Raw genomic sequence first — 14530 nt, forward strand, 5'->3', positions numbered from 1 at the left:
GCATTCAAAAAAATGCCTAACATTTGTCACATGTGGTCTGCTTGCTCACTCCCATCCTCTTACCCAGGGAAGATCTGTGTGCTCAGTGCTTTGTTTCATTTTTGCATTTTATTTTTAAGGTGTTTCTGGATCTTTTCTAGCAAAGCGAAATCAGCACCAGGAAGCATGCCTTAAACAGAGAGCAGAAAGATGGAAGTCTGTGATTCTCCTTGATACAATTTCTGCCATTTGATCTTGGACTGGTCCTTGAGAAACTGGCTGTCTTCTCAACAGGTAAGTTTAACAGTTCCCCTTGATCTGTAATTGGCTTACAGTCAGTGGGGAACAGGTTGTCCAGAGAGGCTGCAAAAGCCCCATTCCTGGAAACATTTGAGACCAGGTTGAACTGGGGTCTGAGCAATCTGACCTAGCTGAAAACATCCCTGCTCATTGCAGGGGATCTTTAAAGGTCCTCTCCAACCAAGACCATTCTGTGATTCCTTGATCCCTTCTGAAAGGCAGGGGTTTGAAATTCAGATTTTTCATAGATAGATGTTCAAGCCACCGAGCACTTGGAACATAAAGACAGAAGACATAAGCTTGATGCAACTCTTCTATTCCAAGCTATTGCAATCAGGAACAGAGAGCAGGTTTCTGTAAGAAGCAACAGTGATTCCTTAAATTCCAGTAAACCACCAGCCGGTAAGGCCCCCTGCAACACCCGTGCTAACCTCTGGGTATGAATGGGGGCAGTGCAAACTGCTTCAGTGCTCTTCAGGGGAAGAACCAGAGACTCTGTCTTTTTCTGTGCTGATCACAATAGCTAAATAAAATACTATCAGGATCATTGTTTTCAGACAAGAACTACACTTTAAGGTGAGGGTGGCAGGTAAGACATGATGTAGTGGCATCAAGAGCGATTTCAAACCAATGGGACATTACAAATGCAGAGAGATGGAGCAGTAAATGGCATTGGGAGGGAGTGATGCAGTAAGATGTGGAAATCAGAGGTAAGCTTTTAGTTAGATTTTAAATGAGTATAGCAGAGGAATTCACCTGCTACAGTGAGGTTAGCTGATCTTGGAGACTTTACTTTCTAGGACTTGAACTGATCAGATCTGCCAAGCTTTTCTTTTCAAAAGATCTGGAAGGAGAGACAAAGGATAAAATGAAAGGGGAAAAAAAAATCCAGCCTCAGTGTCACCCTGAAAATTAAGCCTTCTGATAATGTTTTCATAGTTTTTGTTACTTTCCATGAAAGCCCTGTAAACACAAGTTGTTTACACATTCCTTCTAAGAAACGTCTTTTGATGGACGTTTTGCATGACCAGTGTGCTTGGGAAGGTGGTAATTTAATTATCCAATCCCTGGTCATTGGCAAGAATCTATAAATACTGGAGTCAGAAAATAAAGTCATGAGTTTTTGTTCTAACACTGAGGGTAGTAGTGTGAATCATTTTGTGTCCTTTAGAGACAGGCTCTGTACTTAGCATCTGGGACAGAAAAATGTTCTAGCTCCTGCTTGACAGAATTCTACTCAACACACAGTGAATCTTTCACTTTTTTTCTTTTCTTTTCTTCTTCTCTTTTTTTTTTTTTTTTTTTTGAGGATGAAGCAGCTCACAAGAACAGCAGGACCAAGGGAAGCCGAGAATACAGCACCCAGAATACTCTCCAGAGAGAAGAGAAACTTGGTAAGAAGAGGTAATGAATGTCTGCAAATTAGTAGGTGCTCTCACCACTCAATGACTGGAAAAGGGTAGAGGTGAGAGAGGTGAAAGGAAAAGGTAAAAAGGTGGCTGCAGGGCATCTTTTTAATTTCAAACAAAGCAAGTGCTTTTGCTACAGAGATCTGTTGGGAAAGGCACAGTGAAAGTATCCACTCCACCAGCCTGCAGCTTCAGAAACCACTGCTGCATATTCCTCTATCTTAGCATCCAGTGCACCAAGCCACTTTCCCACAAAAAACTAACAACTGTGACTCAGCAGATTTCTCTGGAACAGCTCTGTTCTCTGGGACTGAAATCCCTTTGGCAAACTTTAGGCCATCAACACCAACCTCTATTTCTCCCACCTAAACAGTTCTCAGGTCATCTGTGGAGCACATTTTGATGGCCAGAGACATGAGGAGAAAGCTGGAAGGCAAAGCCCTGGGCTTCAGCACCCAAGATTGTCCACCACTTTCCAGCAAGCCTCATAATCATAAGATGGGCAGCAGTTGTCTTGCACAAGGTTTTAATTTTTGCTTTACTGAAAGGAACAAGCAAGATACACCAGCTCCCAGGCTTTGATTTCATGGTAATGCAGCCAGTTTGTTCCTTCCCACCCACTGTGCTGGCCTAGGTTTTGGTGCCAGCTGCATGACGAGCAAGATCAGCTGAGGAGAAAAAAATACCAACACAACACAACAACAAAGAACGGAAGGTGGGAAATCTCTGCAAGATCCATTCTCTACTGCAGTTGCTGAACTAACTTCACCAGCAGTGCCAGGGGCAGGAATGAGTGGGCTGGACAAGGAAGGAAGCGGATGCCTAAGCCAGCATTTCAGAGTACTCAGAATCACAGAATCCCAGAATGGGTCAGATTGGAAGAGTCCACAGTGGTGTCAGCTGGTCCTACCTCCTGGCTCCAGCAGGGTCATCCCAGAGCACACAGCACAAGATTGTGTCCAGATGGTTCTGGAGTATCTCCAGTAAGGAGACTCCCCAACCTCGCTGGACAATTTGTTCAGGGCTCGGTCACTGCCCAGGGAAGAAGTTCAGCCTCATGTCCAGGTGGAACCTCCTGGGTATCAGTCCCTGCCCATTCCTCTGGTGCCATTGCTGGGCCCCCCAGACCAGAGCCTGATCCCTGCTCTAAGCCCTCCCTGCTCACAGGGACACCCAGGGCTGACGGCCCCTCCCAGCTGGGGCTCCTCTCGAGGCTGAATAGCCCCAGCTCACTCAGCCTTTCCTCATAAGAAAGATGCTCCAGTCCCTTGATCAACTTTGTCAAACAACTGCTTCTGTTGCTTTCAGACAGACTGAGCTCAGGACTTACAGTTCTTACATGACTGGCTCAGCCAGCTCCACCTGTTTCCAAACACCAAGCCCTGTTTTGCATTACTTGTACTCAGATAGCTTTGCTAGAAAAACACACTATATATTAACTCTTCCCCAGTCCAGGAAGAGAAGGACCCAACTGATCACCAGCCCCAGGTATGGCCCAGGTATGAGTCAACACCTATCCAGCTGACAGCAGAGGCAAGATGCTAAAGAGCCCTGACCCACAAGAGACGGTTTCTGAAGCCATCCTCATTGAAATGCTACAGAACCAGCTTGAAGGAAGAACATAAAGAGAATAAAAGGCAACTGAAATCAATGGCATGGATGACAACACCCTGCTGACTTGTCTCCAGAACCAGGAACACTCTAATTCTTTGCTGTGCATCAGTGCCCAAAATTCATCTCCTAAAGTAAATAACTTGATAACTACTTGATTTACTACACAAACTCACATGCTAGCAATTGCAGCTGAGGTACTCACCACATGCTGAATATTTTATTGAGAAAATATGAAATGTTGTTTCTTAGCTGCCCTTGGCAAATGTCTGTGACACGGGAGGAGATTTCCCAAGTAGGTAAAGATAAGGTGAGAGAGAGCTTAGCTGTGGTCAGAGTGGCTCTGTGAGCTGAGCCAGTAGAGGTCTCTCTTCCACTAATAAAAATAAATAAATATCTATATATTCATCTGTGTATGCATGTGTCCTCACTTGGGATCCCCAGTCTCAAACTACAATAAAATATATACATCCGGGAGCCAGCAGCTCAGATGGGAACAACCACTTTGTTCCAGGAAAAAAAGTTTAAAAAAAGGAAGTTGGTGTGGTGTACCAAGTTACCAAGCTCATGGTATCAACTCCAGGCTTTACACCTATCAGGAAAAATTTACAGTATGGTCAATCCCAGACCTCCAGCTTCTCTCCCCAAAGCAAGTGAGGACCACAGCCATCTGCTTGCAGAGCTCTTCCAGCCTGCCCAGGTAGCAGGGTTTCACTCTGGGTAGGGTCTCTCATGACAGAAAGGCTTTATCAGACAACAGCTGGATTTTTTGCCTCCATGTAAAGGACTGCTGGGTCTTTGTGGGAGTAGTGTCTGGAGGACACAAAATGGGGTGTCTGCCCACAGCTGGAATCCTTGCTTGAAGACTCAGATGTGAGGCCAAGGATAAAACTGGAATGAAGCTAATGTTCCTGCCTGCTGTCTCCTCCAAACAGCTGCAGGCGCAGTAGGACGGCCAGGTATAAAAGCTTGAGCTGGCACAGCCCATCTTTGCGGATAGGTGTGCTGCTCCCTGCTTCCACCCAGAGCCTGCTGGCAGGTACCAAAGCTGCTGGGAGGAGCGGGGCAGCCCCTGCCAGCACAGCACAGCGCAGAAAAACACAGCACAGAACAGAACAGCACAGAAAAACACAGCACAGCACAGAAAAACACAGCACAGAACTGCACAGAAAAGTACAGCCTGCCACAAGCACCCATCCAGGTCAGCCTGGTCCAGCGGTGTCCTCCACTGCAGTGACATCCCGCAATGTGTCAGCTGCAGCAGCAATCCTCCCTTTTCCAAAAGCCAGAGACAGGGAATTGCCCTTAGAGACCTGAGGGCGGATCCCCACAGGATCCTACAACACCTCAACAGCAAACAAACTGCCCATTGCTTGTGGAGAACTTGTGATCAGCAGGTTAATTAAAACGGGAAAGGTACACACAGCCAGGCACAGCTGGGAAATGGTGGGAATTCCAGAGGCGTTACAAAGCAGTGGTAGCTTTGTTTTCTCCAGGGAGCAGCAGAGAGTCTGACGCTGGTTTGTTTTTAGGCAGTTGCACTTAGTATATTATCAGTACACATTAACATGTTAATTTTATATTTTTATTACTGTTATTAATTTTATACTATAGGAAGATACATTTTCTTGTTTTTTAAGTGAAGTGAATTGGGAATTATTTTTATTAGAAGGAAAAAAAATAGAGAAGAAAAACACATTCCCTTCTATATTTTGGCCTAATTTTCAGTCTTGATTTTCTTGATTTCAGACTGATGTGGACGAGACAGAAAGCAGGCAGGGAGAGGAAAGGCACACAAGCTGCCTGGATGGAGGAGGTGGCTGAGCCTGGATGAAGCACAGCAAACCACAAGTGCAGATACAACCCGCCCAAGCAGGAAAAAAATGCCTTTTTTCAGCTCCATAAGTAAATGAAACATTAGAGGTGTGGGAAAAAAAAATCAGTGTTAAAAAAGTCCAGAAAGTCTTCAAAGTTTTTCCAGTAAAATGAAAGCAGAAGACATCTAATTTAGTGAAAGAGCAAAACAATTAATACAATATAATCTTATTCTTTTACTGGAGAGCACACATTTTATTAGTGCCACGATGCTGTGGCCTTTTTATTTTGGTATTTAAAAAAAAATACTGAGGATAGTAAATTACTTTCAAAAAAAAAGACAAAATGCTGTAGGATGCTGAAACAAAACATGTTGTCATTTCCTGATGTGGAATATCTTCTTCTGAAAATGAAATTCAGCTTTATTCAGCTGAAGCTACTGAGACGTACAGATGGGTACAGGATGTTGTACCTGTGATGGAAAACATCTTCCAGCTCATTTCCCCATCTGAGGAAGCCGAGGCTGGCTCTGCAGCTGAAAAGCAGTGGGTGTTAATACTGACTTTAAGGACACTTTGTTAGTACTTTTTCTTTCTGCCAAACGTCTCCAGTGAAAAACGGTCAGAACCACATCCAAAATACTCCTCCTAAGGAAGAGGTCATATCTCTCTTCTCTGGCACGAGAACACGCGGCTGTGTGGTAGGGAAAGCCAACCCTTACTGCAGCACGGTCCTGCACAGAAGCCCCGAGAGGGGAAGCCTTGCTCCCACCGCGAGCAGACCGGGAGCGCTGCGGGACGCGAACCCGGGCGCGGGGGATGGCGGAGCGCCCGTCGGGCGGCGGCTCCAGCCGGGGGAGCCCAGCGGGGACGCACTGCCGTGTGCGCGCAGGTACGTGCATGTGCACACGCGGAGGGTGCGCGCGGCCTCGCGTACGTGTGGCCGCGGAGGGAGGGAGGGAGGGAGGGAGGGAGGGGAAAAGCGAGAGGGGGAGGGCGGGGGCTGCGTGCGCACCCCGCGGGGCGGCCGCGCGGTTGCATCAGACGGGGCGGGTCGGGACCGGGGCCGCGCTCCGCCCTGCCCCTGCCCCTCCGCAGGCCCGGCCCGGCCCCGCCTGGCCGGCGGAGCGCTGCCGGGCTCACGAAAGCAGCGAGGCAAGGTTGCATCCAGCCGCTGGACCAAGAAATGTTACGGCGGAAACAGGGAGAGGGGGAAATACAGTTTAAAAATTTGCCCCCGCCGCGCCTCTAGTTCCCCATCAGGCTGCGGCCGTGCAAGCGCCACAAGAGGCCCCCGAGAGAGGGGGCGTGGGGCGGGCCCGAGTCGTAGCCGCCTTGCCCCCTCGCTCTGGGCAGGGCGGCGGGAGATGTTCCCCACTCTTGCTGCGGCCCCGTGCACCCTCCCCCGGGGGTCACCGAGGAGGAGGCGCGGGCGGGCGCGGCGTTCCCCCGGCGCTATTGCGATAGCGGCGGGCGCGGCCCCCGGCGGGAGCGACGGTCCTCGGCTGCCGCGCAGGCGGAGAAGCGGAATCGGTCGGCCGCGGCAACAAGGACAGCAGCGACGAAAAAGAAAAAAAAAGTTTCAAATAATAGCGGGGGGCGGGGGGCGGTTAGAGGGCACATCCCAACCCTAAGTGACGGAGGAGTCCACCCCGCCGCCGTGTCCCTCCTTGGTCCGGGGCCTGCAACACCGACCCCTCCCCCCCCCCCCCCCGCCTCCGTCCCCCGCCCGGAGGGGTTGGCTTGCGCCGACGGCGGGGATAGGCCGGCTCGGGGAGGCGCCGCTATTTATTTTCCACCGAGATCACTTTGTTCGTGCTGGGACAGGAGGAAAAAAAAAAAAAAAAAATCACGTAACTTTTTTCTTTCTTTCTTTTTTTTACTAAATCTTTGCGAGTGTTTTCCACGTTTAGCGGGCTGGGTTGCGATGCAATTCCTGTGCAGGGGGCAGGAGGGCAGGCACGGAACGCGCCCGAGGCGGACGGCAGCGCGTCCAGAGGTCCCGAGCAGGGCAAGGGCAGTGCCAGCGCCAGCCGTGCCCGCTGCGGCCCCTCCGCTCCGCCCTACCCGAGTCGGGGCAGACACTGAAGTGGGGCTGGCGACCGGGGACTCGCCCCTCTCCCCGTCCCTCCCCAGCGCCGGCCCGGCATAGCCTGGCGTTCTCGGGGAGGTTTCGGAGCGAGGGCGAGCCCGGGCGCGGCCGGGAAAAAACAACAGGATCGCGTTGCACCGGGTAGGGGGGAGGGCCCTGGAGAGCCTCGCAGGGAGCTGTGCTCCCCCTCCGCCCCCGCTCTGTGTTCTTTTACGTGTTCATTTATTCCTTGCAAGCCCTGGGTCTAAGAACGCCGCTCCCCCGGATCCCCGGGCGGAGGGGCCTCTCGCACCTTGGCGGGCGTGGCGAGCAGGGCCGGGCACCCCCGCCATCCCCCGCACCACGGGCATCCCCTCCTGCACCCTGCGGTGCCATCCTTCCCTCTGTCCGGCGGCGCCCGGCCCTGCGCATCCCTGGCAGTGGTGCGGTGCCTCCGCCAGCATCTGCCGGGCCCGGGGCGTGCGAGGCGCCATCTTTGATAGCCACGAGCGGCCGCCCGGGGAAGATGCCCCAGCGGCGCGGGCCCCGTCAGCGAGGGACAGTCCCGGGATTCCAGGGAATGCGCTGGCTCTCCGATGGCGGCCCGGGAGGTGCTCTTTTGGGCTCGAGTTTTAAGCCTTAGGAGTCGAACGACTACGCGCAAGAACTACCTCGAACTATCTCTTCTCTCTCAAAAATAAACAACCCCACCCCAAACCCCAAAACTATTATGACACAGGAAATTCCACTCTTTTGCACCAAGAGGGCACATCATTGCCAATTATTACAGAGGAGACTCAGAAGCATTTATGTTGGAAAAGCTCTCTTGAATCCAGCTGTTAGCCCAGCACTAAACGCTGTCCGCAAGTGCCACATCCACAGGTCTTTCAAATCCTTCCCGGGATGGTCACTCCACCACTGCCCGAGGCAGCTCATTCCAATGCCTGTGCACCCTTCCATGAAGAAATAGCATCGCTGCACTAAGGGTTCTGCATCCTTTACTTTCACCTGAGCCAGAGACCCATGAAGAGATGGATACTCAAAGGAAAACTGCTGTTATTTCTTGTAGTCCTATACCAGGCTGAGGGAGGTTGAAACACACACTAATGAAGACCGTATTTCTTATATATGGCAGTTTTCTTTATTGATTGCTTGTTGTGAAACAATATCAATCTGGATTTTTTTCCCCACACATTACAAAAAAAAAAAATAAATTGGCTCAGTCTGCAATCTTTTAAGCACAGCCATATTAATTATGAGAAAAAGAAAAAAAAAACAAAAAAAAAACCGAACTGAAAAAACCCTCTAAAAAGTCTACCAAATAGAGCATTTACAAATGCACAAAAACATGCCACTTTGGCTTTATGGGGAAAAAATATTGTCTTCTAGATTAAAAAAAATCTTTTAACATAAATAAGTTAGTATAATTTCTCAGTGTCTTTACAGAGTTATGTACACAGGTACATTTCCAACTTTTTTATTTTTACATACAGGTACACAGGCAACATAGAAATACTGTTTAAAGATGTAGTATCCCTTTTCCTCCCACACACAAACACTATAGGAAGTGGGTCAGATCAGAAAACAATATTCCAGATTCAGAGCAAAAGCCTTTCAGATTCGATTAAAAATAAAGTAAAAAAAAAAAATCAGGCAATGTAATCAGGTGGGATGGTTTTACACAACTTTTTACAGAGTATCAGTTTTGGTATATGGATTTGGAGGGGAGGGGGGCAGGGAACTTTTGCTACTACATAACGGAATCATCACAGCTCCCACCTCTTCAGCTTAATGCCATAGGAAGAAATTTCACAATAATCTGCTCTGAACAGTTACCACGATGGTACATTAAAAAAAGTCTAAAAATTTTTTCAAAAAAAGAAAAAAAGAGAAAAACACTGTGGACCCACTTAAAGGGACAATACATCTTTAAGTAATAAAAACCCTACACTGCTTCTCTTCATAGATTTCTTTGCTTGCTAGATTGTGAAAGCAAGTTCCAATCGGTCACCCTTTTCCAGTCCCTCCCCCCCGCCCAACAAATTTTATGTGCTACATAAGGTAAAAACTATATACACAGGTAGTACAATGAAGCAAATAAGGAAACACCTAATTGCACAATGCTACATCCAATGCTTTTAGAGGCAGGTCTTTTAAGAGTGCCTAAAATTTAGTGTTATTGTTTGCTTTTTGTTGCTGTTGTTTTTCGGTTTTTTTGTTTTTTCAGTGCTTGTACAGGACCTCCATCCCCCGGAGATCGGCGATATGTATTTTTTTCCTTTCCCACTACATCTTCCTCGCTTCATCGCCGCCCGCCCCAGTCGATGAATGAGGACGCGCACATCCTCCGCTCTACGGGGATAATAAAAAGAAAAAAATAAATAAAAAAAGAAGAAGAGGTGGGGGGGAGAGCGATTAGAAAACATCGACAAGAAACGCGATCCGCGGCACAACCGGTTCAAACCGACACCGCATCCCCGGGGCGGGCGGGCCCAGCCCGGGCGGGGCCCCCGCCTCCCCCACGCTCCCCGCGCCGCTGCCATGGCCTCAGCCCCTCCATCCTTTAGCGGGGAACGCGGGGGTGACCCCTCTCCCGTGCCCCCACCGCCGAAAGCTGCCGGGAGTAGCGGCATTCGCATGGCCGCGCTCGGCCACGGCTCACCCCACCGGGACTAATTTGTTGCAACTTCTGCTTTACAGCTTAATCTCTCTCTGCACAATCGCAAATGTTTTTTGGTTTTTTTTCTGGAAAACCTCGCTCCTAACCTCGGCTCCCAAACCGCCGGCGCAGTTTTTCCGAACTATCCCCGCCCCAGCCATCGCCTTAAAACAAAATAACAAAAACGGGGTAGGAGAGAAGGAAAAAAAAAAAAAAAAAAAAAAAAAAAAGAAGAAAAAACTGCACAATCCAACCTCCCATTAACCCGCTCCCTTCCCCTGCCCGCCTCTAAAACCAAACCAAAACAACAGAAACAAAAAAAAGGGAAAAGCACCAAACCAAAAACAAACAAAACAACCTTGCATTGCTCAAATTTTGAGAAAGTGCCCAGATTCCCCTTGAACTCAACTTCTTGACTTATTTCTCCCGCAGTGGAAGGTGGCCGCGACATGCAACGGCAAGGCTGACACTGGAGATGAAAGCCCCGGGGGCGGCGGACAGGTGAAGCCCCCCGAAATCCCCTGGCATCTGACATGATGCACCAGCCGCGTTTCCAACTCCGTCCCTGCACCCGAACGGTCCTTGGGAAAGGGCTCTCCCTGGCCCCGGTGCCCATCCCGCAGGAAGGCAGGGTTAGTTCCACTGCAGCCCTTGCCCCAGCCCCCTGACGCTGCCGAGCCCAGGCTGGGCTTCACTCCTTGTTTTGTTCTTTACAAGCCCTGCGCCTCCCACTCCCCACCCTCCAACACACACCCATTCCCAAGCGCTCAGGGAAAGCCACCCTTCCTCGGAGAAAACACCCCTCGCGTTTCCCAGGGGTTTCGAAGCCCCCTCCCCACCGTCTTAAGAGACGCGGGATACACACTCGGTCACCCCTTCTTTCCCTTACTTGCATCCTAATGCCATACCCTAAAGGGAACTGACCTAAACGCTTTACGTTTGATGTCTTCCTGGGCTTGATTTCTTGGGTGTTTGCTCCACTGAATTGGCACTGGGGGAGTCTTCTGAAACCTCTTCTTCTGTTGTGTTGGCTCTTTTATTTTGAGGAGAGGAATCTAGGAGGGGAAAATTAAAAACGAGGGGGACGGAGGGGGAGGGGGGAGATATTAAAATATTTTCCTTCCAGATGTATGCTCGGCATCCAAGGGGGATAGATGGAGCCAAGGGGGAATATTCCCGGATCCCATGTCAGGTATCGGCTGCGTGAAGCGAGCAGGGGGTGGGGAGTTGGGTTCCTCCCTAGATAGGAGATCTAAGTTCCCTATTTTCGGCTAAAATCCATATTCGTCTTCTGCTGAGCGCTGTGCACCTCCTCCCACCTGGGCAGGAGCCCGGGTCCTCACAGTGGGGCAGCGAGGGGCCGGGGGATCTGACCCGCGTCTAAGGGCTCTTCCTTGCAAATAATCTACCGGCTCCCACTCTAGGCGGGCCCCCCGGGACTGCAAACACTACCCGAGCTTTTTTAGGGGGAAAAGGGCGGGGAGGATACGCCGAGCCGGTGCCACGCGTGGCAGGGGCGGAGGGGCCGGAGCCCCGGCGCTGACACGAGTGGGACGCGGGGCAGAGCCGTGGAGTACGTTACCGTCGGCCGCGGGTCTTTTCCTCTGGGCAATGCATTGCTCTGCTAAGTCCGTCTGATTTTCTGAAACATCAGTCTTTTGAGCTACACAGTGAGTGTCCTCTGAGATTCCCTGAGAACCGACAAAAACCACGGTTTGGCAATTCCCGTTTACATCCAAGCTCTGGCGGCCGGCGGACTTGCAGACGGCTTTCCGTAGCCTGGGGGGTCTAAAGTAGAAGTCGGGCGAGCTCCCTTTTTCCACAGCTTGCCACTCGTATCTGCCTTCCAGCGGCCTGTGATTCTGGAAATCGAAATTCCACTTCCTCTGGTACGCCTCCTCCATCTCCTGCAGGTGTTTCTTCAACTCCCTGTTGAGCTCTTCGTGGTTCACCGGCCCGAAGAGGTTCCTGCACGCAGACGGCTTCGGGTACTCCGACTGTCTGGCCTCCATGCGTTCCAGGGTAGGGCTCCCATTAGAAATGCGGACGTTTGACATCTCCCCGCACGCTGTGGCTCCAGGCGGGGGTTGTTGTGCTCGCTGCTCTCTCTATCCGCGGCCGCCGCCGCCTCTCCGCCGCCCTTTATTTCCCGGCGCCCAGGGGCTCCGCTCTGCGTCTCCGCTCCGCGCTGCCTCGCGCTGTGGCCCCGCCTCGGCCCCGCTCGCCCTCGGCCCGCGGAGAAGGGGCCAGGAGGCTCCCTTGCATAAGCGCCGGCCCGGGGATGAGCCCCGAAAGCCGCCGCTGCCGCCGCCGGGAGCCCCGGGCGGGTGAGAAGCGGAGCGAGGCGCTGCTCTCGCGGTGCCGGTCCGCCGCCGGTGGCGATGGTGCCGGTGCCGGTGATGGCCTTGATGCCAATGATGCCCCTGCCGCTCGCACCTCCGCCGCGTAGTAAAAGCGAGACGGAAAAAAAACAAGACGAGATGAGCTCTTTTCTCGGCAGCCCAATATGGCGATTGAAGGGAGGCTGACGAAGAAGAAAATGATTGACAGGACGAGTCTATTTAAACAGCCCGGCCGAGCCATTGGTTATGGCGGCAGGCACCGCCCCGTCCGCCCGGCCCTGCCCCGCCGCCGCCGGCGGCTCTAAAGGTGGGACGGCGCAAAGGCAGGCCGGGCCGTGGCGAGCCGAGCCCGGGAGCGAAGGGAAAACCGACAGGGGTGGGACGGCACCGCCGTAGCCCGCTCTCATCACCCCTCCGCAAAACCCGGCGGGGATTGTGCCGCCCCACAAAAACACCCCGAGTGGCCTGAGGAATGGCAGTGGCTGATTTTAGAGTCAGGGCTGTGACAAGAGTGTCCCACCGCTCTGGTTTGCCCGGGTTGGGCACTGGCCGTGTGTCCCCGCCGAGGTCCGGGTTTGGGGGCAAGCTCGGGGCTAGTGGGCAGGCTGAGCCCCACCAGGGCATGCCGCGGGGATCAGCACCCTGACACCACTGCCTGCGGAGATGGGCTGGTGACTCGTCGTGCCAAGGCGATCATCTTCTACCCTCTCGGCAGAGAAAGGGCTAGGTTAAGAAATGTCTGTAAAATAATCGCTGCTGCGATTTCAGATGTTAGCAATCCGGGGAAAAAAAAATAGCATTGGGGTTTGTGTGCTCAAAAGATTAGATGGGCAAAGAGTCACAGCCAGAGATTTTTTAAGCAACTTCCTCAGATAGTCAGAGCATGTGTGGTGGGCATAAGAGAATCGTGCATTCCTCTCTGGCCCCCTTTTCTCCAGCCCTTTCCACTGCCAACCTCCCTCACCAGGCAGGTAAGGCATTGAGGGCAGCGCCCTCAATGTATTATGTGACACTGCAGGTTCTCTCTAGCACTAAAGGTTATGACGTGTCCAGGTGCCTAGATCCTGTGCCTGAATCTTTGGAGGGCCCTGAAGGCACTTGACACCCATCAATATGGCCAGGTCTCCTTTGCAAGCAGAGCAACCCTGTGCAAACTTCAGGATGGGAGGGTGAGGGGGGTACACAAGTAGCAAGTTACCTCAACAAGGCAGGGTTCAATGCAATTGGGTTTAACTGTCTGAGATGAGAGTCAGCAGGTTTGGCCTTGAAGACACGGAGATTTTACACACTGGAGAGAGGACACAACCTTCACAAAGTGCTCAAGACCAGGCCAGCACTCTGTCGGCCATTGTCAGACTTAAGACCTCCAACTTCTGCTCACACCACTCAGCAGAGCAATCTCAGTATCATCAGACCCAAGTTCAAAAAAAATATGTGTACAGGCAAAAAAAAAAAATACAAATGAGATAAAACCACAAGGTTGAAATACATTATTAACCACATTATTTTTATTTATATGCTGGGGATTTTAGTACTTGGAAGTTGTTTTCTAACTCCTCAAAAACCACAAATTTCAGCAATTAACTTGCAGAAAATTAAAACTGACATTCACATGTCTGAAAGACCTGAGATTTTTTTGAAGTTGCAAGTGCATGATAAAACTCCATTGGCTGGAAAAAGTAGAGCCTGCATCTGCTGTATTTGCAGGATTTCATCTTCATTTCTCCAGGCTTTCCTATCTTTGACTTCCACTGCCACTAGCAAGGAAGCTCCATTTCAAACTTCATTTTCTCTGTCAGATGTAGGGACACTGAATTTGTTCTGTTGATCCACACATGGGACATGTAGCAAAGTGATCTGCAGAAAATGCCTGAGGATGCCCAGGACTCATCCTGCTGATGGGGGCTTCCCTGCTGGCAACCTGCTGAGTGTCCCACCCCAGACTCCTTAGGTGAGGAGTTCCCATTCACTGCTCCCTGGGAGTCTCTGCATGTCTCCCTAATCCAGAAGGGAAAGGCAACCCACTGGTCTGCAGGATTTTAACAGTGTACCAGAGTATAAGCACAAACTAGGAAACAGAAAAAAATTGTGGAGAATGTGGGTTTCCAAAAGACCCTGTGCCCCACGAGTAAAGCAGCAGCAGCAGCATCACAGCAGTGCAACAGAGAGCACTGATTTATCTGAAGCTTTTGGAAAAGGAAAAAAAACCAACAAGTTACAGTGGGACAAGAACCTTCTGGGGTTTATTTTGTTGTTGTTCTGTTTATACTTTCCTTAGCATTAGGGCCTGAGACTGAGTCCTTGGATGCTGTACAAGTACATTGAGCACGAATAATTAAATCGGG

General features: G+C 51.0%; 1 protein-coding gene across 1 annotated transcript; it reads right to left on the reverse strand.

Moving 5' to 3' along the window:
- Positions 1 to 8302: 8302 nt before the first annotated feature.
- On the reverse strand, positions 8303 to 12364 carry CDKN1B (cyclin dependent kinase inhibitor 1B). The gene is made up of 3 exons (XM_015627059.1): positions 11426 to 12364; positions 10768 to 10898; positions 8303 to 9536 (listed from the first exon to the last, which is right to left on the reverse strand). The coding sequence occupies exons 1-2, from the start codon at positions 11898 to 11900 to the stop codon at positions 10777 to 10779; spliced, it is 597 nt and encodes a 198-aa protein (XP_015482545.1). The 5' UTR covers positions 11901 to 12364; the 3' UTR covers positions 8303 to 9536; positions 10768 to 10776.
- Positions 12365 to 14530: the final 2166 nt, after the last annotated feature.

Source organism: Parus major, chromosome 1A, assembly GCF_001522545.3.
Source record: "Parus major isolate Abel chromosome 1A, Parus_major1.1, whole genome shotgun sequence".
In the NCBI taxonomy this organism is placed as follows: domain Eukaryota; kingdom Metazoa; phylum Chordata; class Aves; order Passeriformes; family Paridae; genus Parus; species Parus major.